This window comes from Benincasa hispida, chromosome 2, assembly GCF_027475165.1.
Source record: "Benincasa hispida cultivar pf3 chromosome 2, pf3_genome.v1.1, whole genome shotgun sequence".
NCBI lineage: Eukaryota > Viridiplantae > Streptophyta > Magnoliopsida > Cucurbitales > Cucurbitaceae > Benincasa > Benincasa hispida.
This window is the reverse complement of record NC_143479.1, coordinates 53,355,437-53,381,376: the sequence shown is the minus strand read 5'-3', so window position 1 is coordinate 53,381,376 and position 25,940 is coordinate 53,355,437. Positions and strand designations below refer to the sequence as shown.

The window sequence follows — 25,940 nt, the reverse complement described above, 5'->3', positions numbered from 1 at the left end:
AAAAAAAACTTAGAAGCTACACATGAAGATGAAAAAAAAAAAATCATGGTAATTGTCCTTCCTAAGTTTATTGGATGATTTGATTATACTCATTTGATACTACGTGTGTTGTAGATGTTGCATGAAGATTAAAAAGAGAACTTAATTATAAAATTTTAATAATACAACTTAAAATTATGAATAAGAGAGTTTTATTTTTTAAATAAGTCATTAAAAACAATTATAAAATTTTGGGAGTTGGGTGAGGAAAAATAATAATTATTTTAATTGAATATAAAATGTATTATAAAAGAACATATAAATTAAACCTGTAACTAAAATAAAAGAACTAAATTTTGTGATAATTATCATATTAGTATAAAAAAAAGTCTTATTTTAATTGGAAGTATTTGATTATCTTCTTAATTTCGTATTTTAATATGAATAAAAATATTAATATTAATTTTTTAAAAAAATTCGTGGTCACTTGGTTAAAAAAAATATATTTGATATTTAGATTTGGATTATTTTATTATCCTCCAAATTTTGTATTATTGTTTCTTAAATTTTGTGATAGTTATCTCCTAGCTAATTTTTTATTCTAATTTTGATTATTTGATTATCTTTTTAAATTCAAACTTTGATTTAAATCAAGATTTAAAAAAAAAAAAATTCGTGATAATCTTTTCTTAATTTTTTAAAAACTTTTTTATTGAATGTCTTGATGATCTTCTTACTTTTGATCTTTAAATTAAACCAAAATAATTGTTTTTATTTTTTTTAAAAAAAATTGTAATAATAATCTCTTGATTAGATTTTTTTTTTTAATGATTTGATTATCTTGTTAACTTCAAACTTTGATTTAAAACAATATTTTTTTATTAAAAAAAATCTCGATACCTTTTTCTTATTTTTTTTTTAAAAAACCTCTTTTTATTTGATGATTTGTTAGTCTCTTCATTCTAAATTTTAAACTAAACCAAAATATTTTTCTATTTATTTATTTATTTATTTTGGATTGGATAATTTGATTATTCTCTTAATTTTAAACTTTAATTTAAACAAAAGTATTACTATAGTTTACGTCATAATCTTATCTATATTAATTTTTTCTTAATTGATTTAGATGATGTGGTTATTCTTTAATTTCAAACTTTAGTTCAAATAAAATATTATTGATTTCTATTTTGTATAAAATTTCATAATAATTCTTTCTTTGTTGAAAAGAAAAAAGATATTGTGATTGCTCTCCTAATTTCAATTTTTTTTATAAATTTTATTGTCAACAAAAATATAATTGTTTCTATGCAAACAAAAACCCTAAAATCTTAATCTCTTTTGATTTGTAATGATCTTCTTCTTTATTTCAAATTTTTATAAATTGGTGTGTACTCACAATAAATTTAAAAAGAGAAAAAAAAAAACAAAAACAAACATATAAAAAATAGTAAAAATTATTATAAACCTCTAAACTCCTTGATATGCATTTACAAAAATTAAAACGTGAAAAAAACAAAAAAAATCATTAGGATAATCACTCTCTTCTTTATCATTTTGTTGGCCTCTAAATTGTTTGAACTTCGATAAATTTCTTGAACTTCAAAAGCAAGGCATTTTCTCCTTCCTCTTCAATATGTGAGGATCAATAGGTGAATATGTTGCATATATAGAAAAAAAACTACAAAATCATATAAAGAAAAGTTACCTAAATCACTCTATATGTTTTTACAAAATTGAAAAAGATGACATATATGTTAGAAAAAAGAGAGAGAGAGATAGAGAGCTGATATCTTCCCATAGAAGATAGGAGATAGAAGAAATACTTAAAACAGATAAATTCAATTTCTTAAAGAAGAAAAATAAATATTGGAAAAGATGCTACTATTAACAAAATTAAAAAAATACCTACCACAAAATTTCTACCAAAAAATAAAGAAAAAAGAAAAGAAGTTTCCTAGAGAGAGTCCGTTAACAAAAAAAAAAAAGTGAGGAGATACCGAATGAAAAATGAGATGTTAAAATTAGGAGAAGATTTAGATTTCAAATCATAATTTATTTTTATTTTATTTAAAAAGATTTTTTTTCTTTATATAATGTGAGGTAGAGACTATTAGAGATAAAATGTGATTTTTTTTTATTTTTTATTTTAAAAAAGTGCGAATAAGAGTTTAAAAGGATACAATGTAATTTGTTTTTAATTTTTTTCTACTATTATTTAGATATAAGAGATAAAATGTGACTTTTTTTTTTAAAAAAAAAAATAAAGACTTTCGTGAATAAGAGATTAGAGGATGAAATATGTTTGTTTGTTTGTTTTTTTTTTTTTTTAAAATTCCTTTTATTTAAAGAGAAGTAGAAATTATTAAAAATAAAGTATGATTTTTAAAAGTATTTTTCTTGAATTAGATATTAGAGAATAAAATGTGATTTTTTATATTTCTTTTCCCTCTATTTAATGTGAAGTAGATGTTAGAGATAAAATGAGATTTTTTTTAATGATTTAAATATGAAATTACGTAAGATATTTGTTGTAGGATTTTTTTTAGAATGACTATTCTTGACTGCTTAGGTTATCTTATATTAACACAAGTTTTCTCTAATCAAGCTCGACTATAAACTTGATTAAAGTGTCCTAATGAATACCAGAGTTGAACACATAGACTTTTGTAACAACTAATTAATGTTGGTCACCTAATGATTTTCACACTTTAGGATTAATCAATTTTCTATTGGATGCTTAACTTGTTAGGTTTTATGTCCTAAAACTCGCAGTTTATAATATGATAAACATTTTCTATAATCAATAAATTTATTATTGATTTTATAAATTGTATGAAAAACTAAATCCAATAAACCAAAACTCATGACTATTGTATGAATACTTGAACTTTATGTGGAGACATAAGAGTGGATCATGTTCGATTAAATAGTCAAAATGATCTATGGTACATGAATAAGGTTGGGTACCTTATTCTGGTAACAAAATTGGATGCGGCCTACTCTGTAGTTGTTACGAAGAGTTGTAAAGTACTACATACGATGTGATTCTAATTCGTACATGTTGACATGAGGAGTAGGGGCATCCTATGCAATGAGTTTGCATAAGATTGGACCAAGAAACTTACTTTATAACGTTGTTTAAGACTGACTATTTCACCTAGATGACCTAGGTAACTCGATCTTAATCCTGAACTCCTGTTTATTGGGGATTGTCCTTAGATCTGCATAGGTGAGGGTTGCCTCAACAGCGCCGGCTCAATAAGACTCCCATTTCAGGGGTGAGACCAAATAGATAGCTAGGGACATAGGGTGTAAGACAGAGTTCACGCTACCCGATTTAGGGATAGGAGAAATGTTGTTCTCTCAAGTACTGAATCCAGGTCTTGAACATGGGGCCCCACCCTCTCACTGGGCTGAGCGAGTTTGGTTTAGTGATTGGATCACAAACCAGTTGTTCACGAGAAGATCAGTTGGAACTTGAAAAATAAGACGTAATCTCGGGGGTACAACAGATATTTGACCTAGCCGTTATTACGAACAACCTGTGAAGGATGACTTACTGATTATGGTTAAATCATATGGACATAATATATTTAGGAGTGCAACTATGGGCTTTAATGGAGTGACCCATTAGTTAATGAATGAGGATTAATTTGGTCTAATGAGTTTAGCGAATTAATCTCGGATCGTTGGAGCCCATGATCTATAGGTTCGCGAGGTCCCCCTACTAGCTCGTAACGGACTAGCTTTAGAATAGCATGATAAGTTAATTTGAAACGTTCAAATTAGAATTAAGGGAATTAGTAATTATATGAGATATAATTACGTGTTTAATTTGAGAATTAAACGGGATAAGAGAATTTATATTTAAATATGATTTAAATATATAAAGATGGATGTATGTAAAAAATTAATTTAATATTTGATATTAAATTAATTAAGTTTTATTTAAAAAATTAATTTATGAAATTAATTGATTTTTTCAGTTTTTAAATCAAAATAGATTTTAAGAAATCAAGTTTTTATTTTTGATAAAATTGGAAAATAGAAAAACAAAAACACAATGTGGAAAAACCATGTTTTCCATTATCCATCACCTAACTTGCTCACACAAATAGCATCTTCTTTGCCTTGTCTTACCCCAAGCATGAGTTGCAACTCATGCAACTCTCTCCCTTGCATGTTGATCTGCAATATAATGAAGAGTTTGGAGTGAATTTCGGGTATGCAATCAAGAGAGAATTTTAGAGAAAATTTGGGCTGAAGAAAGAGTTCTTCACCAAGATTGCTGTTGTGAGCTTTTCTCCTTCATCTCTTGATTCAAGTTTGTTTTGAGTCCCACAACTCAATCTAGAGCATCAAGAGAATAGTGGGGAAGATCTTAAGGTGGTCTGCAACAAGATTTGGAGAAGATTGCAGCTGGAGATCGAGCTTTGAAGAAGTTCTACAAGAGATATGTCTTGAAACTCATTTTCTGTAAGAGCATGCTTTATATTTTGTCAAAATTAGTGAATTAGAGTACTTAGATGATCCTTATGCTTCCGTTGTTGTTGATACAATCCCACATAACTAATACAGTGAAAGGCTCTCTATAGATAAATGGAAGGAAAGACAACATTAGAGATGCATGAGGATGGTTTATGTTTTTAACTTAACAAAATAAGGCAACCACTTCTTAGTGTTTAAGCCATATTAATCTTATTTCTAAGATACATGCTTATGTTAAATAAACAAAAAGTTTGTCTTTATTTCTAAAGCCACTACTTTTTTTTGTTCAATATTTTTCATAGATACTTACTCTCTCGAGTAGTTAGCTATTTCTACTCAAATTGATTGATCAGATGGATTCAAGCAATAGATTTATGCAGACATAAACAACTTCTACTTATGCAAAACTCATTGGAATGACAATTTATTCTTCCCATCCCATTAAATATTTAGCTACTCATTGTGGAGGAAAACAAGAACATAGATGAATAGAATAAGAGATGATAAAGTTCATGATTTGTATATTAAAAATGAAGTACGGACACATCGTTAATGACTTGATATAAATTTGAAAAAGAACATAAAATAGATGGAAGAAATTCAATTAGAGAAATGAAGGTGTTAAGTCGTCGGCCACAGTTTCTCGCTTCCTTAGCTGTCGTGTTTAGCTCACTACATTTGTGTTGGAGAATGAACGAAGGATCTCGTCTTCTTCTTCTTCTAACTTGAAAGCTCAAGAATTTCTCCTTAGAATTGAGAGAGAAGAATAACTGTCAAGTTGAAGGAAGAAGAATGTAATAGTATACAAGACTTGAGCTACTTATAGCTTTATTTGATCGTTCCTCATGACTCTTTCTAATGTTTGCCTGACACATTTTACATTTAATTCCATACACTGTTCCATCGTTTTTCCTTATCTCATCAATTCATTGCTATACCACATCCCTTTCAAACCAGCTTTCAACTTGCGCTTTGATTGGACGTATCATCGCCCATGCATTTGTCGTCTTATTGTTGCATGCTTCTTTTCGACGCACAATTCCATTCTTTGCACATGGTTGTCTTTGTCCAACTTCTTTTGCATTTATATGTTTCCGCAAAACTTTCTTGATAAGTTCTCATTTTTTTAATATTTCAATTCCTGTATTCTTAAAGACCAAAATAGTAATATTTCAGGATAATTAGCTTGCATGTACTAAACACAATGATGGTCTTTTCGCATGATTTTCTTACCAAGTTAATATATCTTCCACTGAATTTCCTTAATTATTCTAATTAAGAAGTTTCAGTAAAATATATTTCTTATCAATATCCCAATGACCATCAATTAAAAAAAGGTAAAAGGGAAAATCAAATGTTTCTCTCCCCTCTTAATAGTATAGATTTAATTTAATTTAATTATTTAAAAGCAAAATTATCTAAGATAGCCTTATAACCACTACATGAAAGGGACAAAAGGAGAAATTAAATTCCCCATAGCCCATTTTAGATATTTAAATTTTAAATAAATATGAGATCCTATTTTGATCTTAAAACATTAATTTAGAATTGTGATTTGACTTAAATTTTAGAAATTTTGAGATGTTTTTTCAAATGAGATTTTTTTTTAAAAACTTCTTTTTAACGTGAATATATAAATAAAGTTTTTATTTAAAAGAAATATATACTCATTTAACGTGAAAGCCAAAAATTAGGAGAATTTTTTTAAATAATTTAAACGTAAAACTACCTAAAATATTCTTATAACCATCATCCATCGATAAAAGAAAAAATCAAAAGTTTTCCATAACTTCTTTTAGATAGTACAGATAAATAAAAACTAAATCGTTACGAATTGTAAAGTACAAAAGTTAAATGGATACTTAATAGAGTTTAAGAATACTAAATTATTACATATTGAAAAATACAAAAATGAAATTATTAACAACTTTGAGTTTAGTAAAACTATTAATAGAGTTTTCTAATATGATATTTTAGTTTCTGAAACTTTGAGTTTAGTAGAACTGTCGGTCCTTTCATTCAATTTTATGTTAATTGTGTAATACATGACATTGTTATATTACTAAAATCATATATATTTTTTTAAAAAAATAAAATAAAATAAACAATTTTACCTTTTCTTTTACATTTTTTAAATGTATATTTTTTAAATATGTTTTCTTGTCTTCTTGCGTTGGCTAGCTTACATGTCCCTCAATTAAATTATGATCTGATCTAGATCATGCAGTTTTAAAACTTTCAAATTAATCATCCTAGTTTGAAGTTGATTCTAATTTTGTTCCTTCCATGTTACAATTTTTAAGTTGATTTTTTTTTACAGGCAAATTGATCTAAACCATCAAATTTTCAACTTAGAGCAACAAATATTCTATCTACCCAACTACGCTGAAATCGACTATAGTGAAATATTATTAAACTAACAATAAACTACTTATTAGCTAAATTACAAAGCAGAAAAAAAAAACTATGATTATTTTTTATTAACGATATCCTTATGATTTAAGAAATTTGGAATATGAACCTTAACCTTTCATGAGCCTTCAGAACTATTATTGAGGTAAAATTCCATTGTAAAAATTGGGACTTCAAACGGTAAGGCAATGACTTAAACCTATGCAACAATCTCAATTTTTTCATCGTCACACTCTTTTATGTCCTAGTTTTCATCTAACATTCAATAAATTTGTAGATTTGAAATCAAATCGAACATAGCTCAATTGACATTTGAATATACTAGTAACCACGAGGTCCGTGCTTTGAATCCCTACCTTTAATTGTTGTACTAAAAAGATAGTATTGAAACATTTTTTCAAATTTAAAAATAATATTGTATCTTTCAAGAGAATAAGAATATTTTTTAAACAAACAACACGACGTATATATTGTAATTAAGTCTTATTTATTTATTTTAATGTAGCATAAATACGCTAAGGGAGCGAATGTGTGTAAGCCCAGTCAAAGATGACTGTTCTAGGCGGGGCAATGGGAGAGCCTTCCATGTATTGCATTCGTTCGTCAGGGAATGTGTACTGGCCCCTATTGGAACTCCCATAGGGGGAATTCGCCTTGACTTCTCTTCTATTACGTACAAGTGGGCCAGCCAGTGCTGCTAGTAGGTAAATCAATCCGTGCATACTCCGTGAATCACTCTATGCATTCCTCCCCTTCGTTAAGTGAGACCAGGTAGTTGTAGTTGTGTTTCAGGTCATTCAATCTACTGAACTGACTTTCCTTTTTTCGGTAAAGTACCACAATTCAAATTGTTTTAGAAAGCTCCCCATGAGAAAGGCCTACCTTTCAGTACGTAAAGGATGTCCTGCTTTTTTCACTGTCTTACTTTGGTCCCTCTCTCGATAAATCCAAACCGGCATTCAAGCCAAGCCCAGCCCACAGGGAAGCCCGTCATAGAGCAGTCGACTACTTCTAGTCAATATAATGGAGGGAGGTTACCTACAGGTTTCCCAAGCCCCTGAGCTCATCAATGAAAGGTGCTTGGTTGATCTCTCTGGTTGAGGCAGCATTCATTTAAAAAACTTTACACGTGGGAAGGGCTTACTCTCCTCGGCTTGGAGTCTGAGGTCGGGTCAGACGACATACATCTTGGTTGGTTTCACCACTAATCTCTTTTGAAGGCCCTTTCTATTCTCTTTCTTGTATGGTTCCCCCTCTCGAGCCTGGGTTGGATACTAGCATTCACTTGCTTATCAGGGGAACTTTACGATCACTTTTAGAACTAGTAAGAAAACTGAACAGAACATTCCATTCCAGTGGCTCGACCAGTAACCAAAAATCCATGGTTTCCTGGTAGAACCCCATTTCGCCCAAGTTGTTGCGAAACCGAAAAAAAGAAGCGGTTTTTCGCACAAGAGATGTCGTATTTCTTTGGGTTGGTAGTAATGGAAGTTTCAACCTTGTTAACTATGACAACAGTCGCGACTTTGGTCGAAACCTAACCAGATGGATAGACAGATTACTTAACCGAAACTAGCAATATTTGGGTGTATAGACACTTGGGGGCTATTTGGAAAGTTGGAATATAATTAAGATTATTGAAAATAAAAAAAGTATTGGAAAATGTGAATAATCGAAGACAGAGCGAAAATGAGATCATGAAACATGAAAATGGTGACAAAGAAGGTTTGATTGAGAACGGTTGAAACGAAATGAATTTTGTATTACAAATCGGACCTAAAAAACGTTCAATCCAAACACGAATTTTAGATTACATAATATTACATTCCATCAAACATCCCGATAGTTGGATGAGAAAAGCATTCTAATACTACGATAATAGGTCATTAAGAGTAATATGAAAAACTACTAGAAATTTTTGTGGTGTGATGCAACCAAAATGCACCAGACCTTTAATATTAATATTGTTGTTTTCAAAACTTATTAGAGAAATATTGTTGTTTTGAAACTTATTAGAGAAATATTGTTGTTTTGGGAGTTCGAGGCTAGAAATCGAGGGTTGGGGATTCGATTAATGTAGAGGTTGACAGTTGAGAACTCGACAAACAAAGAAAAACTTGGAAATAATATGTATATTAGGGTTGTCGAGGGTTGAAGTTTCGACATACCTCATCACAAAATTAGCTTCACCAACTTATCTTCCTTGTCGAGGGGTTGAAGTTTCGACATACAGAAGTCGAAACTTCAACCCTCGACAAGGAAGATAAGTTGGTGAAGCTAATTTTGTGATGAGGATCTCACTCTAGAAGAAAATCTCGCTAATTTTGTGATGATGATCTCGCTCTAGAAGGGAATCTCGCTAGAAATGTGGGCTGAATCTCGTGAACATCGCTAGGAAGATAGTTTGTTAAAGAAATGCTTGAGGATCTCGCTCATAAGGAGGACCACGTTCATATTTGTCTTCACTTTATTTACTTTCCATAGAAATATATGTATATTAATACATGACCAATGAGAAAAAAAACATTAATAATCATTAATGAAAAAATAACAACAATAACATAATTTTAAATTATAAGAGAGAGCGAGATTCTGAGCGAGATTGTAAGAGTGAACGAGATTGAGAACGAGATTGTGAGAGAGAGCGAGATTGTAAGAGAGAGCGAGATTGTGAGCGAGAGCGAGATTGTGAGCGAGAGCGAGATTGAGTTTAATTTGTTGTTATTTTAATTTGTTGTTATTTTTAAAAATAGTTATAAAAGTTTAATTTATTCTTATATTTAAAAATAATTATAAAAAGTTTAATTTATTGTTATGTTTAAAAAGTTGATGTTCATAAAACTTAAAAAGTTTATGTTTATAAACTAAAAAATTTAATATTTTTTTTAATATACTTCTTATGAAAAATATAATACAAAAAATTGATGTGTCTTTTTTTTAGAAAATGACTGACAAATGCTTGAAATTTTTGTTTTTACAAATGGTAATATGATTAATATATAAAAGTTGTACATTATTATTTTAATTGACTTGTACATTATTCTTTTAATTAAGTTGTACATTATTCTTCTAATTAAGTTGTACATTATTCTTCTAATTGAGAAATAAATATTTTAATTATTTTTTTTAGATCATGGCTTTAAACCAGAACCTGTTGATCCCCATGTTTTGTACGACCAGTCCATTCATCGATCATCTATGTTGTATGACGAGATCGTACTATTGGAGAAATATCTTGCAGACGTCGAGAGGCAGTTCTCCAATGCACTATCCCGCTCCACCCTCGAATACTACCGCTACTGCACACATCTAGATTCTATGGGGTTGTCAGATTAGGATTTATTCAGGCCCTTAAAAGTTTGTCAACTGTAAATTGGTGCGACCCCACCTGCCGACAAGATTAAAAGATCGAGGTTAAGTTTAATATGGTTAGGAACACAATTTTGTGAGCTCACAGATGATGCAGACAAGGAAACTGTCATAAGATATGCACGAGCATATATACTATAAATGATGGGTGGAAGTTTGTTTTCAGATAAATCAAGACATTTTGTTCACTTGATGTTCATGCCACAGTTAGTTAACCTCCATGATGCAGGGCAGTATTTGTGGGGTGGAGCATGTTTGGCATGATTGTATAGACAACTATGCAAAGCAACAGGACCTGAGGTTCTAGAAATAGTTGAGCCTCTCATACTTTTGCAACTATGGGCTTGGGAGTGATGTCCAACAATGGCTTCACAACTACAACATGTTAATGACGCTCAGTTAGTTGGACAAGTCTACGGTTCTCGGTATGTTGTTTTAATTCAATTTAATTTTTATATCACTGATCTAGTTAATTTAAATTCTAAATTATCAATTTACAAATTTAGGTGGAGAGACAAATTTTGTGTGACAGCCACACATGTAGTCAGCCAATATAGATACATGTTTGATCTGCTTCAACCTGAATATGTACAACTTAATTGATTTTTATATACATTTTTATTGTATTTATCTTTAATATTATCTAATATAATATTTTGTGTTAGGTTATTTGAGAGTCGTACAAAATTATTATACATACTGCCTAATTTTTGTACGAATGATCAAAACATATGACAGACGATGAGTCCTCTCATATGTTTTCACATTGGGGATGTCCCATCGCCTTGTAATACTAAACCCGTACTGCATGATATTGACCTATGGACTGGAGATTGATCCGAAAAAGTTGCACATTTGGTAATGCGATGGCACTATCGTGCAAGGTTTATTGCAATGGGGTTTCTCTTTTGACACAGATATCACTCCAGAATATATTTATTAGTATAATAATATCACAATGCATTACGTCACTCGTTTGGGAGCAGCTGTGAGTCATCTCCTAGACGTAGAGGACTTATTCGGGAAGAGGATAAGTTTGATGAGGTTCACATAATGTGGAAGAGTTACCCCTATGATGTAGACGCAGAGTCAAACTGATTATGTTAGTCCGATGAAAGTTCGAAGTCGACAACGAAAACCAATTCGGAATCGACGACGTCCACCTTGTGGGACACATTGATTTTTGTAATTATTTTTATATAAATGAGATATTTAATTTACATTCTTTTATTTTTATGAGATATTATTTTTTTAATTTATTCTTTTTAAAGTTTAAATAAAATAATAAAATATTTTTAGAAATTATTTTTATAAAATGGAAAATTAAAAAAAAAAGAAAGAAGAAGGACAATGTGTAATAATTAAAAAAGAAAAGAAAAAGGAAAATTTGTACGGATGACCCAAAAATTGAAGCATACTCTTACTCTCTATCAAAATCTCGCTCTCGCTTTCACTCTCAAAATCTCGTTCTCTCTCTTTTATTTTTATGAGATTATTTTTTTAAATTTATTCTTTTTAGAGTTTAAATAAAATAATAAAATATTTTTAAAAATTGTTTTTATAAAATGGAAAATTAAAAAAAAAAAAAAAGAAGGTCAATGGGTAATAATTAAAAAAGAAAAAAAAGGGACATTTGTACGACCCAAAAATTGGAGTGTACTCTCGTTCTCTCTCAAAATCTTACTCATAATCTCACTCTCAAAATCTTACTCATAATCTTGCTCTCAAAATCTTACTCATAACCTTGCTCTCTCTCAAAATAATAATGAAAACCTCTCAAAATCTCGCTCTCTCAAAATAATAATGGAAATTTTGGAAAAGCAAAAAGGTAAAGTTGGGAATTTTGAACACTCGACTTATTTAAAAAAAAAAAGAAAAAACAATATTTTTACGAATAGTTTGAAATCAACCATATTTTTCTAAATAGTTTCTAAATAGTTTCTAAGAGAAGAATATACTTTTAATTTTCTCAAATGCACCCAACAAAAACATAAAACAAATATTTATACACAAAATTATCGATCAAAGAACTCTCACTATACCCAATTCGAATACATAGTGGTGTTTTTCTCTGAACCGCAAAATTTGACCTTAAGAATCCGAACGATTTCACACTCCCACGCCCCACAAAATTTGTTTAAGTTCATCCCCACCGAATTCGGAGACTTTCGCATACGTGCGGCAATTTCATTGCATAAAGAAAGGGAACATGAAAGAGAAAGATCGGAGCAGTACCTTCGAGACGACAAGAAGACGGAGGGCCGTCGTCAACCGGCGGTGGAAAACAGAGCCGTTTTGAACCGTCGAATCTTGCAGAGACAAACGGCGGCTCTTTCCAGAACCACATCTACTCTATCCTTCCGCCGTTCGATCTTCGATTCCGATTCACCAACCTCTCTCTGTAATCCGTTTCTTCCTTCCTCCATCTTCTTCCTCTTTCTACAACTACTCGATTCTGCTCTTATACGTGAATCAGTAAACAAGAAGAAAAAGAAAAAAAGTAGAGAATATCGCTAATTCGCTATACCGAGTCACTGACCTTGCGAATCAGGAGCGAGAGACGACGGCGATGGCGAGCATTTGGAGGTTAAGACAGTGTGCGGCTGAGGAAAAGGCTCTTCCGATTGCGATTGAAGAAGATGGATGAAGGATTTAAGCTCGAGTTTTAGGTATTCGAAACGATTAGGGTAGAGAAGTTGGAGAGATTCTAATTCGGCATTTGCCTGTTCTTCGATCATCTTCTTCCTTGATTTGCTCCATTCCAAGCTCGACATTGTTTCTCTGTATGTCTCGTTCTCTCTCGGGACTGCTGCCATGGAAATGGTCTGAAGAATGGAAGTGGAAGGGAAAGGAGAAGGCGGAAAGTTTATGGGGTCTTTCTGCAACATTTCACTGATTATTGGGGTTCTCGATGTAATTATTTTTATTGTTTTATATTTCCTCGTCCCGGATAAACTAAAACTATAAGCGGTTTTTTTTTTTTTTTTTAATAATAATAAAAAAATCCAATTTTGTGTTTTTAAAAAAGTATTGGCGCCCATTTCTTCAAAATTGGTTTACTATGTAGGCTAAACTATTTGATGACAATTAAGGACTAAAATATCATTATCATGTAAATAAAATATTGATAATTCAAATTTACGAAAATATCGATCAATATTTAGATATCACGATATTTTAAGAAAAATCACGAATATCATGAAGAGTTATAAAAATATTATGAGATTTTTTAGTGAAGATTTAGAACAAACTTATTTAAGTACTAAAATACGACAAACTTATTTTTATATTTAAAAATATCCTTAAATAAATCAATAATTAAAAGTCAAATATGATTGATAATAGAATAATAGATAATAATAAAGATAAAAAAAAATGATTAAGAACTAGATATGAAGGGCAAATACAGATTCAATATTAAAAATCTAATCTAGGAGGTTAAGCCCAACATTACTATAATTTATTGGGGAATTGGAGTGAATGGCGGAATTTGAAATCCCTGATTTGCCAAAGGTCGAGATATTTATATAGGGTAATTGTTGATATTTGTCAAGACAATTGCCCTCCTAATTTTGTTCATGTAATTAACACAATCTCTATATTTAATCATTTTTTAGATTCTATTTAATCACTTTTCGAATTTATCTCATCTTAATAACATATCCAAATTTTTCTACCAAATTTATATTTGAAATATCTATATATTATTAAAACTTCTTTTATCTATATATTTTATTCAATTCTCTATATTATTTTTAATAATCATACATTTTTAATGAATTAGTTGTATATTTCTCACATTTTAAATAAATTAGTGGTATATACTATTTTTTATATTATTTTAACATTTTTTAGAAAAGAAATATCACTCCCTAAAAAATGGTCATGCCTTGATTGCGAGAATCAATTCCTTACATTGCCATAACTTTTTTACTTGTACAAAAGTTCCATTTAGGTTTTCTTGTGGTTTCTTTAACAAACTATTGTTTTTCTATAACTTTACGATTTGATTTAAAATAAACCAATCTCTTCATCATTTTTTCCTCTTTTGAAATTGAAATTTATTTTTAATATAAAAATTAAATTTTGATAACTACTTCACGAATTAATTTAAAATAAACCAATCTCTTCTTCATTTTTTTTCCCTAATTGATTTATTTGTTTTGATTTGATTTAATCAATTTTAAAAAATATTCAAAACTAGTCAATATTTAATTTGTTTATCACCATTTAGATTTTAATTTATAATACATATTTAATAAACGGTATATTTCATTTAAATTTGATCATTTTTTGTATTTTAAATTATCTTTTATTCATTATCATCTTATTATATTATTTCATTAATTTGTCTTTTTTACATACAAATAAGTATTCACTTTTGCAATCTTACTATTTTTGCTATCCCTCTACTACGAGTTAGGTTTTTCATAGGTTTTTGTGGTTGATGAAGTTATAAATTCCCTTCTTGATTTTCCTCCAATTATATTTGAATTTATATTTTATTATCAAATTAGATTTTATGTAACTAGTTATCGATTTTTTTTAATCAAAATAAACAAAAACTTACTGTTTTTTTCTCCAATTTATATTTGAATTTATTTTTTATTATCAAATTTGATTTTATCCAACTAATTTTTTATTTGCTTATATGTTTGTTACAAATTTAGTTGTATCTAAATATATTTTTTTATTATTATTCTATACATATTCTTATCAAATTAATTTGATTTTTTTTAATCAGAATAAACAAATATAAATTTTTTAATATTCTATACATATTCTTATCAAATTAATTTGATCTTTTTTTTTCTTTATATTTTCGATGTTTTCAATTTTTCATATACAAACATGTAAAAATGGCTTGTTGAACCTAAGAAGAAACATATTAGCGAATTAAATTTTAAATGTTTGAAACATGTGGGTGTGTGTATATATATTTTTCAGTTTATTATTAATATTAATATTAATATTAATAATAATAATACTATTAGTATTCTCATTCTTTTTCTTATTATTTATTAAAAGAAGATAACAAAAAATCCTAAATCTCATATTCTTCACTTAGTCACCCCAAAATCTCATTTTCTCCTTTGCAATCTCATGTCTTCGATCGTTGGTTCAACAACTCTTTCTTGAATTCATCAACTTGGATAGCTTTTAACGACCACCCTCACAAGGTTGCAAACCTTTTTTCGCTTGCACACATGTTTTCTGTTTTTGTTTCGACTTTGAACATCATGTTCAACAATGACGTTCTGGGATTGATAGTGTTTAAAGTTGGTTTTCAAGATCCAATAAGCAAAATGGTCACATGGAATGAAGATGTTGAGACTCCCTACAACTGGTTTGGTGTCAAACACAATCATACTTCCAATGGTCACATCGTCATGAAGTTGTAATTCCTTCATATATTCATTTGCCAACAACTTTCTTGCTAAAATAACTTTGCTCTTTCTCACCTTGGAGGAAGTTCATTGTATAGATCCATAAGTTTCTAATGACCCCTATCGGCTGCTCGTCATCTTCCCTTGCATAAAGGACCATGGGTGATTTTTAATTTTGTTTCTGGAATGTTTAGATACCATGTATTTGTGATTCTAGAACGTCTAAGTAGAGTGTATTTGTGGTATTCGTGTTGTTTTTGAAGCAGTGTATCTCTCCATTTTCATTTGTACTTAATTTTGTTGTTTTAGGGTAGTTTTGTCATTTACTAATTAGTATTTTTTTATTATATAACTTCGTTTTGCTATTTTTATAATTTTGAAACTTTTTTGCCATTTTTCAAAATGAAACTTTAAAATTTATTGTTTCTTTTGTCAGCCTTAATTTATTTGATAATGACAATGTTGCTCCCAAATTCAAAATTTCTAACATAATTGGAAATATGTTATCCATGAGTCGATGCCAACTTTGATGCTATCAATAGGAGGATACTTTGGATCAAACCACATCCCATCCAAATGATGATGCTTTGAAGAATGTATATAATATAGAAGATCAGAGTCTTAGGCCTCGTTACTTTTACAAGGAAGGTGTCCCCATGTATAGATCGATGTATTAAACCCATCAATATAATCACCATAGGAATCATAATCACTTAAATGACTATAATGTTAATATGAGAATAGCTATAGTTACTATTGTTGTAGATATATTGTCCATGTCCAATATTGACTATCCAAACTCATTCAATGAGACTAAAAATTAGTTTATTTTAGTTTAGTTTTTTTTTGTGATTTTTTCAAATTCAAATTCTTTAAAAATGAAAATTTTGGATTAAAATTTGAGAAAATTTGAAAATTAGAAAATGTAGCACATTGGAAAAGCTTTATATCGGAAAAAGAAAAAAAATGACATATAGAGACATTCAAACGAAATGTCAGTGAAACATCCCCAATAACTTGGCAATATTTACACTATAAATTGGCAAAATATCCACGATTTTCTTGAGTTGCGGATGATATTTTCATGAAAAGATATATCGTCAAGGAAAACGATCTCATCCTCCATTATCTCTACTAGATACGTAATTTTATGGATAGACGATATATCACAATTTTTTAATCATTGGTTTTAATTATACATTTATTGTTTCAAATGTTTCATTTTCAATAGTCTTAGGGGCGTTTGGACCCCCGACTTACATCGGGTGGAGTGAGCTATTATAGCTCACTTAATATTTAGGTCTCCTATATAATAGTTGAGTTCCTAATTATTATAACTCATACTTAAGTTACAGTAAATCTATTAGAAAATCTTTATTGTCCACTGTATTTACCACTTTATAACCATCTTATCGCATCACTTGTAACCTATACTAAAATAGTCTATATCCCAAATATAAAGTATTATATCGCAGACTAAAATATAACTCCTTGCGCTAAAATTGACAATAACTACTAAATAGTCATTTTTCAAGCTACGTTTGTCGTTCATTTTTTAAGTTTTAACACCGTGATTGTTAGTACTTCCCATGTTTGTCGTCCAGCTTTTAAAAATTATGTTTGACATCGATCTATTTACAAAACAAGCTACGTTTGTTTTTCTTTTAACCACCCGTTTAACTAGTAATATTTTTTAAGAGAGACACGTCAATTTCAAGGGTTAAGGGGTAAAACTAAAACTTTTCAAACTATAAGAGATACTTCTGAAACTAGCCTTAAAGTTCATATATATTTTGAATAAGTTTGCCAATGTATTATAATACTTTTTGGACTAAATTATACCATATGACTGTAAACTTTGTATTTCGGATAAAAAATACTCTTAAACTTTAAAAATAAATAAAATTAAATTAAAAAAACTCTTATTGTTAGTTTTGGATGGGAACTGTTGGTGTCTGTTTCAAAAATACTCTTGAACGTTCAAATGTTTAAAAAATACCTTTAAACTTAAAAAACAAACTTCAAAAATATATACTTACTGATAGTATACGAACACATATTATTAATACTTGTTTAAAAAATATCATTGAACTTTAAAAAATCGTATAATACTCTTAGCCTTAAAAAAAAGTTAAAAAATTTTCCTACCGCAATATAGCGATCAAATTGTATATGTATATCCTCCATTTCTTTTCATATAGATACTCTCATTTTTCTCACATTTTTCTGATTCATGCACCAAGAACAAAATATAATCCAAAATCATCATAGCTGAAATCATCAGCATCATCCTTCACAATTTCTATCATTCTTACAGCAGCCCCTTGGGTCTTTTCTTGGTGTTTCAAGGCAGTAACCTCAAGAACGAAAGTTCTTCTGAGGCTTAGCGGCTTTAGGTTATTTTATCCCACGAAAGTATGCGTTGAGAGGCGATTTCACCTTGAAAAGGGGGAATCTACCTAGGGAAAGACTTGAGGCTTGAGGATTCATTCCAAGTTCATTTGAGTTGTATTTTTTCAGCTTTTATTTTCCATTTAATTCTTGTACTTATTTTATTTTCTTTCTTCCAATCGAACTTCCTATTGTAGTTATGATTCTTAATTTAATAAAGTTCATTATTTCATTAATTATCATGAGCTAAATCTCTCATAAGGGTTCGACAATGTGAATGTCCTAGGGTTTTTATGACTTAAGTAATGTTTCTCCTCATACCATTTGATTCATGCATTCGCTTTCTTGAATTTAAGGTTAAAATCGGTAAGTTAAACTGGCCACTTAATCTAACGGACTAGTGGAACCCTAGTGCTGAGAAAGCTAGGGTGTAAGCGGAGGCTACAAAGGGATATGGGACTAAAAGCCTAGACATAGGAGGGTCATGTCACCTTAGATATAAGGGACACCAAAGGATAAATAATTTGCACTTGAATTAATCTAGAATTCAATTAACCATGGAAACATTAGGCATTAGCTGCTTAAATCTCCTAAAGGAACTTGACACAAGACCGAATAGGAATAGTATTATGTTCTTGCATATTTCATTATTTTGGTATGATGCAGCTGCATCACTTGTAGCATAAAAACCCAAAAGGTTAGAGCATTGTTAAACTCTGTTTGATTATAATTGTTTACTATTTTGAATCTAAATTCTCAACTATTCACAACCCTATTGTCCACTTGTTACCTTTGGTCACATTTAGTTATAGTCATAAGCAAATTAAATTTAGAGCTAGTCATGTGGGTTTGATTATTGGAATACTCCAAGTTTTATTATTTCTTTGACAATATATGCTTGCACGTAGACCTAACTTATCCATATATTTTTGTTACTCATACATTTGATTGATCCAACTTTTGGCGTTGTTGCCAAGGACTAGCGGAATATTTAGTTTATTGTTGACTGTGACTAATCAATGTGACCGCATTGACTCTATTTTAGGAAAAATCTAACTCAATTTTGTTGTTGTTTGTTTTGCGAGGAAGAGTTGGTGCATGAGAAGAAGGCCCTATGTTTGGAATTGAAAATCGATGTCGTTAATTCTACTTCAACCCGAAATAAAAATATTTATAAATCACCGAAATCTACTTCTTATACTAACAAGTAGCATAGGCGACAAATACGGGGTCGAACCACATGGAAGCCAGGATTTAATCTTCCTTTAGGCTAAATTCGACATTGGAAATCAGTAAAAATGAGACTTTTGGTTTTGGATAAAATGGAAAACATGCTTGAAATTAAAATACAATGGATAAATGTAGACTAGGATTGTTCTATCTAGTTTCTAGAACCATTCAATGTAAATTCTATCCTCGACTTCTGTAACTTAAACACGCAACTAATTCATGTATGTATAACTACTCGATGCGATCTAACTAGCCTCTACAAAAACGAACAACTAGCAAGAATCTAATCAAGAAAGTGTCCTAATTATTAATTAAGGTCGAAAAGGCCATGCCCCAACTAATCTATATGTTTCTAATCCTATTGGGTTTAATAGCGTCCATATAGAATTAAAATGCCCCAACTAAACATATGTATTGCGATTTAGGATTCAATTATATTGATTAATTGTCAGGAAAGCCATGTTCAATTAACCAATTTTATCTTCGAACCAAGCAATTCATGCATCCTAGGAATAGCCATCAAATGCACAATTAACTAATGCTACTTGATTGATTTTAGCTAGACATTCAGGTAAGAACGTGACGTAACTAAAAATCGATTAGTCATGCACGATTATGCATGAACAACTAAACCTCAAAATCACGCCTTTAGAAATTATAATAGGTTCGAAGAAGACACAAATTCAGCATGCAATTTATTCAAGAACACAAAAAACTCCAGAAATTAGTAAAGAATTAAAGCTCCAAAAACTAGATAGACAATTGTTACTTCGAATAATTCATAGACAAATTGAAGAGGAAGATCTAATCCATCATTTATAATCCAAAAGAAAATAAAAATCTAACCTAAAGATACACAAAAGATAAAGGAAAGGGAAGAACTAGCAGCCACTCCTCGGCCTTCATTAGATTTTGCATCCCTTTTTTACTTAATTCGGAAAGAACACTTCTATTCAATAGGTGAAGGGTTGCAACGCTAGTAGGAGCTTTGCAATGCTCTTGTTGATTCAGCCCTCAAGCATTGGAGTGGCGTTGCAATGTTAATATGATGTTTTCTTGTGATGGGCGCACACGCACAGATATGGTGGCGTTCCGTTAATCTTTGCAGTGTTGCAACGCTAAGAGTAGCATTATGACGCTGCCCTGTATATGAGTCTATTACCTTATAGTGTTGCATTAGAACGTTGAACGAGGGTTGTGATGCTTCGATCAGGGGTATTTTTGTCATTTCTTTTCCCTTGAAGCCTAGATACTCAAATCACCTCCAAATTACTTCAAATTAACCCCGTTTCTCTCCAAATGCTTGGTTCTACCTCTTCGGCACTCAATACATAAAAAATAGGATAATTAACATTAAAAATCCATTAATGAACCTAAATTAAGCTAGGAATTATAGCTATTTTTTAGAGCTATCACCTTACCTTTTTCAACCAGATCCTGAAATAGAAAGAACCTTTTACCATCGGAGACAAGAACAAAGTCGAAAGTGTTGGGAGTAGAAGGAGTTGAGCATACAGAAGGATCTTACTGAAGCAGCATTCATGCAACAATTCAAGTGGACACACCTCTTGGAGACGATCCTCCAAACCCTCCCATAAATGAAATTCATCAAAATGGTGACTTACACCCACCATAACAACCTAACCCCCAAAATCCTATCTTCATTGCAGAAGATAGAGACAGAGCTATTAGAGACTATGCAACTCATGCATTTGAAACTTTAAACTGAGAGTCTAAGATTCTAGATCCAAAATTGATGTGCCCACATTTGAAATGAAACCTTTAATGTTTCAGATGTTAAACTCATTTGTTCAATTTGTCGGGCTACCCAATGAAGATCCCCATAAACATCTAAAACTTTTTACGAGAATACGTCATTCTTACAATGTTAATGGTGTTTTTGAAGAGGCGCTCAAACTAAAATTATTTCACTATTCATTGCAGGGAGACACGAAAGCATGGCTTGACTCATTGCCTCTAATCTCCATTACCATATGGGACAATCTTGTGGATAAGTTTCTTGGAAAATACTTCCTGCCTGGCAAAAATGCCAAATATAGGGGAGACATCATAGCCTTCTAGCAATCTCCATATGAATTTGTTGATGGCACATGGATTAGATTCCACAAGTTGGTGAGAAAATGCCCACATCACAGACTCCCAACATGCATTGTGATGAAACAATTCTACAATGGGTTGAACTAAGCCTAAAAAACAATTGTGAATGCATCCGAGGGAGGATCTTTGCTTAGAAAGTCTGTGAATGAAAAACAAGAAATTATGGATACAATTGCAACAACAATCAGAATTGGGGAGACGCATAATACACTTTAGTCACAAAAGAAATTGCTGAAATACAAGAGTTGATACGCTTGCGTCCATGAACCAACAGTTGTTGCCCTTCTGCAATATGATTCAAAATTTTGTGTTGGGGCCATAAAACATGGCAGCTATCCAAGCTGAACCTCAGAGTCAAACTTATGAATTCTGTACTACTAATAATTTATCTAGTGAATGTATGTGTAACCCCCATTTGGTGTGTTATGTCAATTAACAGAAGGCGCAAGAGCATTGGGATCCATATCCCAATACTTACAACTCAGGATGGAGGTCACACCTGAATTTTGCATGGATAAAGTCTATCAGAAGTACAGTACATTTCAACAATAGTCAAGGACGACTCCGCCAGGATTCCCTCAAGTGTTGCAACGACAGCCGCGAGCATAGCCATTAGCACCTTCTCCTGAAAAGAGCCCTACAATGGTAGATTTACTGAAAGAATATATGGCAAGAAATGATGCCACTCTTTGTAATTTGGAGATGCAAGTCGGGCAGTTGGCCAAGGAGATCTAGAGTGGAACTCTAGGGACTCTGTCCAATAGCACAAAGGCTCCAATGGAAAAGATCATTGCAAGGTTGTCCCACTCAGAAGCGGACTAGAATATGAAGAACCAAAAATGCCTAGTGAGCAAGAACAGAGCCGTGAGAAAGGATCAATAAATGTCAAGTCTAAGGAAGAGATGACCCTAGTAGCTAAAGAAAAAAAAAGATAGCCGAAAAAGACAAAAAAGAAATACGAAGGCGAGACGTTAGTCGTTGCAAAAGAGAAGAATACAATATCAGTATACAAACCACCAATACCCTTCCCCTAGAAACTACAGAACACAAACTAAGATACACAATTTAAGAAGTTCTTGGACATTTTAAAACAGCTTTATATCAACATTCCACTAGTTAAGGCATTAAAGGAAATATCCAACTATGTGAAATTTCTAAAGGACATCCTATCCAAGAAGCAAAAACTACCAAAGTCTGAAATAGTTGCACTAATCGAGTGTTGCAGTGCCTTTGATAGTAGCAAGATTCCCCCAAAGTTGAAAGACCTGAGAAGCGTCACCATTCCATATTCTATTGGAGGGAAAAGTCTAGGCAGAGCACTGTACGATCTAAGAGTAAGCATTAATTTGATGCCTTATTCAGTGTTTGCAAAATTAAGGATTGGGAAAGTAAAGTTGACAACTGTAACTCTTCAGCTAGTTGACAGATCCACCACCAAGCCAATAGGGAAGATCAAAGGCGTATTGGTGAAAGTAGACAGGTTTGTATTTCCTGTAGACTTCATGATTCTAGATTGTGAAGGGAATAAAGAAGTTCCTATAATCCTGGGGTGACCGTTCCTAGCAACAGGATGAACACTAATCGATGTGCAAAGGGAGGGTTGACTATGAGGGTCAACGATCAAAAGATTACTTTTGATGTGTTAAAAGCATTAAAATTTCCAGGAGACATGGAAGAATGTCCTTTAATTTAAGAGTCCTACAACCTGACCTCATATGAGATAAATGAGTTTATAAAAAAAGAAAGCTCAAGAGATGAGCTGGATGAGGTTAAAGAAGTTAACTACTTGCAAAATGTAGCCAACATTGCGCTAGAAATGTGATGAGGCCTATCAATATGCCACTCAAATTGATATTATTCTCTCTTCTGAAAAAATTGAGTATTCCCTTTAAAAAGCTGAGATGCAAAAATATGGACTTTAAAAAGAGAAGAAGAAAATAACCATAAGAGAAGGAAAGAATTTATACCACAAGTTTGAAGGATGGGAAACAAAGGCAACTATTTAGCTCACGTGATGGAACATACAGTTTTCAAGGCAGTAAAAGAAATGCTTTCAAAATGATCAAACAATGAGTGAAGACATATTGAAAAGAGGTGTTGAGCCGAGACAAAACTTTTGTCTTGGCCTAAGAGTAAGATCAAGCTCCAAATGTACAGGTACGTTCTTTTCATTACTTTATTTTTGTTATCTTATGTCTACTACTTTATTTTGTTAACAAAAAAAAAAAAGGGTTTTGAGTTTTATCTGCCTCAATAAATAAGTTTTGCCTAGGCTTGTTTTGTCTAAGAAATAGGTATTTAAGATGACCATAGGGAACACCTCGACCTGGAAACCTACTTGGGAGTTTATTTAATTGGATGAACCTTCTAATTTTTTTACTTGAGTGTGTAGATTAGAAAAAATGGGAAAGAGAATGTTGTGCGCCTGCATCAACATAAAAAATTAGGGTTTGTTGATGCCACTTCAGCTCAGTGGGCCAGACCACTTATAAATAGGTTGACCTACCCTCAATTAATTCATATCGAATTTTGACCTACCCTGAGAAGAATTTAATTTTCCTCCCAAAATTACTGGCGATTAAACCCATTTGGGGAGTTCATCTTCTCAACAAATCTCACTATTTAGCCCCAAATTTCTCCCCTCTCAACTATGAAATAAAATCCCAGTTCATCCTCAAAGGGCCCGTTGCGATTGGATGGTCAAACATTCATATGGAAGAGAGTTCAACAAGCGTTTGAAGATTTAGTGCTGGAAAGGGAGGATGCATAGCAGGCTTCAAAGAAAATGCCTCCCCTGTCCGTTTTGTCTTCATTCGAGTGTCCTACGAAGTGAAAGGTGTTAGGGTCGATGCCCTAAATCTCTTAGGGTCCTATAGCTTGTAAACATTGTTGAACAAACTCATTGTGTATTTAATAAAATATTTGATATGTTATTCATTGTCTATAGAATATATGATATTTTAGTTGCATTAACCACAAACCAATAAACTAATATCCAAGGTTATCTTTGTAACTTAAACATGTATATAGAGACATACGGGTGGATCATGTTTAAGTACTAACTTAAATGGTCTGTAGTAGATGGATAAGGCTGGGTACCTTATCCTGGTGACACTATGAGTATGGCCCGCTTTTTAGGTGTTACAATTGTTGTAAATGAAGGAACTCTTATTCAAGAGAACCCATAAGTGGAAGCAAGATCTTTCCAAGTCCATTGTGACAGAATTAAAGGCACTCACAAACATACAAAATATTATGCATCTTCTAACAAATTACAACATGCTTTAGAAATTAAATACAAAAGGAACGAGAGACTTACCTTTGAAGAACGTTTCTTCTGAAGATCTCTTGCTCTCGTGAAGAACTGGAATAGCAACCTTTCGCTGTCGCTACAATATTCTAGCCAATCTCTCACTGTCACTTAGATCACGAACAATCTTCTGCACGAACAAGCAAACCCTTAAACACCACCACTCAGCTGTTGGGAATGTCCTAGAACTCACAGTTCATGTTAAACATTCTATTTATCAATAATAATGACTTGTTGATTTTGCATCTTATTATGAAAATTCAATAAACGTATCATTAACTATAATCCGAATACTGTAACTTTATGTAGTGATATAAAAAGGATCAAGTTGAAAATATATAGCCTAAATGGTCTAATAAGTATATGGATGAAATTGGATATCTCATCCTGGTAACACTATTGGATGCGGCCCACTTATAGTTGTTACAAGAAGTTGTAAAGTGATACAAACGAAGTGATCCATAAATCGTTCATGTTGAGACATGTGAGTGAGGGCACCCTATGCAATGAGTTTTCATATAGACTGGACCACTAAAATAGTCACTTTTCTTTATAATAACAGTTTATTATTAAAACTGACTATTTCATTTATCAAATAACCTAGGTTAACTTGATCTTAATCCTGAGCTAGCTATGAACTCTTGTTTGTTCGGAATTATCCTTTGATCTGCAAATGGTGAGAGTAGTTCAACAACACTACTCAATAAGCTTTCTATTTTGGGGATAAGACTGGATGAATAACTGGAGACATAGCCTTGCAAGATGGAATTCACTCCTACCCTATTTAGGGTTAACAGATAGGTTGTTCTCTTAAGTACCGATTCCAGGTCTTGAACAATCGGGACCCCGCCTTCTCATGATAGAGAAAGGATTTGATTCATAGAGATTATGAATCAAAATTGTTCATTAGAAGGTCAGTAGGAACTTAAGGAACAAGATGTATTCACAGAGGTAAAATGGTAATTTTTACCTAGCTGTGATTACGAACAACCTGTGAAGGATCGACTTACTAATTATGGTTATAAAGTGAACATAATATATCTACAGTGAGGGGAGTTCAACTAGGGGCTATAGTGAAGTGTCCCATTAGTTAACGAATGGGGGTTAAAACGGACTAATGAGTTTAGCCGATTAATCTCGAATCGTTGGAGTCCATGATCTGTAGGTCTGCGAGGTCCCTCTACTAGCTCGTAGATGGTTAAGCTTTAGAGTAGCTTGAGAAATTAATTTGAAACGTTCAAATTAAACGGAATAGG

General features: G+C 31.5%; 1 protein-coding gene across 3 annotated transcripts; it reads right to left on the bottom strand.

The window, feature by feature from the left end:
• Positions 1-4,878: 4,878 nt before the first annotated feature.
• Positions 4,879-13,189, bottom strand: LOC120070912 (uncharacterized). 3 transcript variants are annotated; one of them, XM_090310635.1, is made up of 3 exons: positions 12,788-13,189; positions 12,484-12,703; positions 4,879-5,213 (listed from the first exon to the last, which is right to left on the bottom strand). In XM_090310635.1, the coding sequence occupies exons 1-2, from the start codon at positions 13,134-13,136 to the stop codon at positions 12,516-12,518; spliced, it is 537 nt and encodes a 178-aa protein (XP_090166761.1). In that variant the 5' UTR covers positions 13,137-13,189; the 3' UTR covers positions 4,879-5,213; positions 12,484-12,515. The 3 variants fall into 3 exon arrangements, with proteins under 3 accessions (XP_090166761.1, XP_038878739.1, XP_038878738.1); XM_039022811.2 differs by lacking the exon at positions 4,879-5,213 and adding an exon at positions 5,478-5,615; XM_039022810.2 differs by lacking the exon at positions 4,879-5,213 and adding an exon at positions 9,869-10,267 and having other exon boundaries at positions 12,788-13,188.
• Between the last annotated feature and the right edge of the window lie 12,751 nt (positions 13,190-25,940).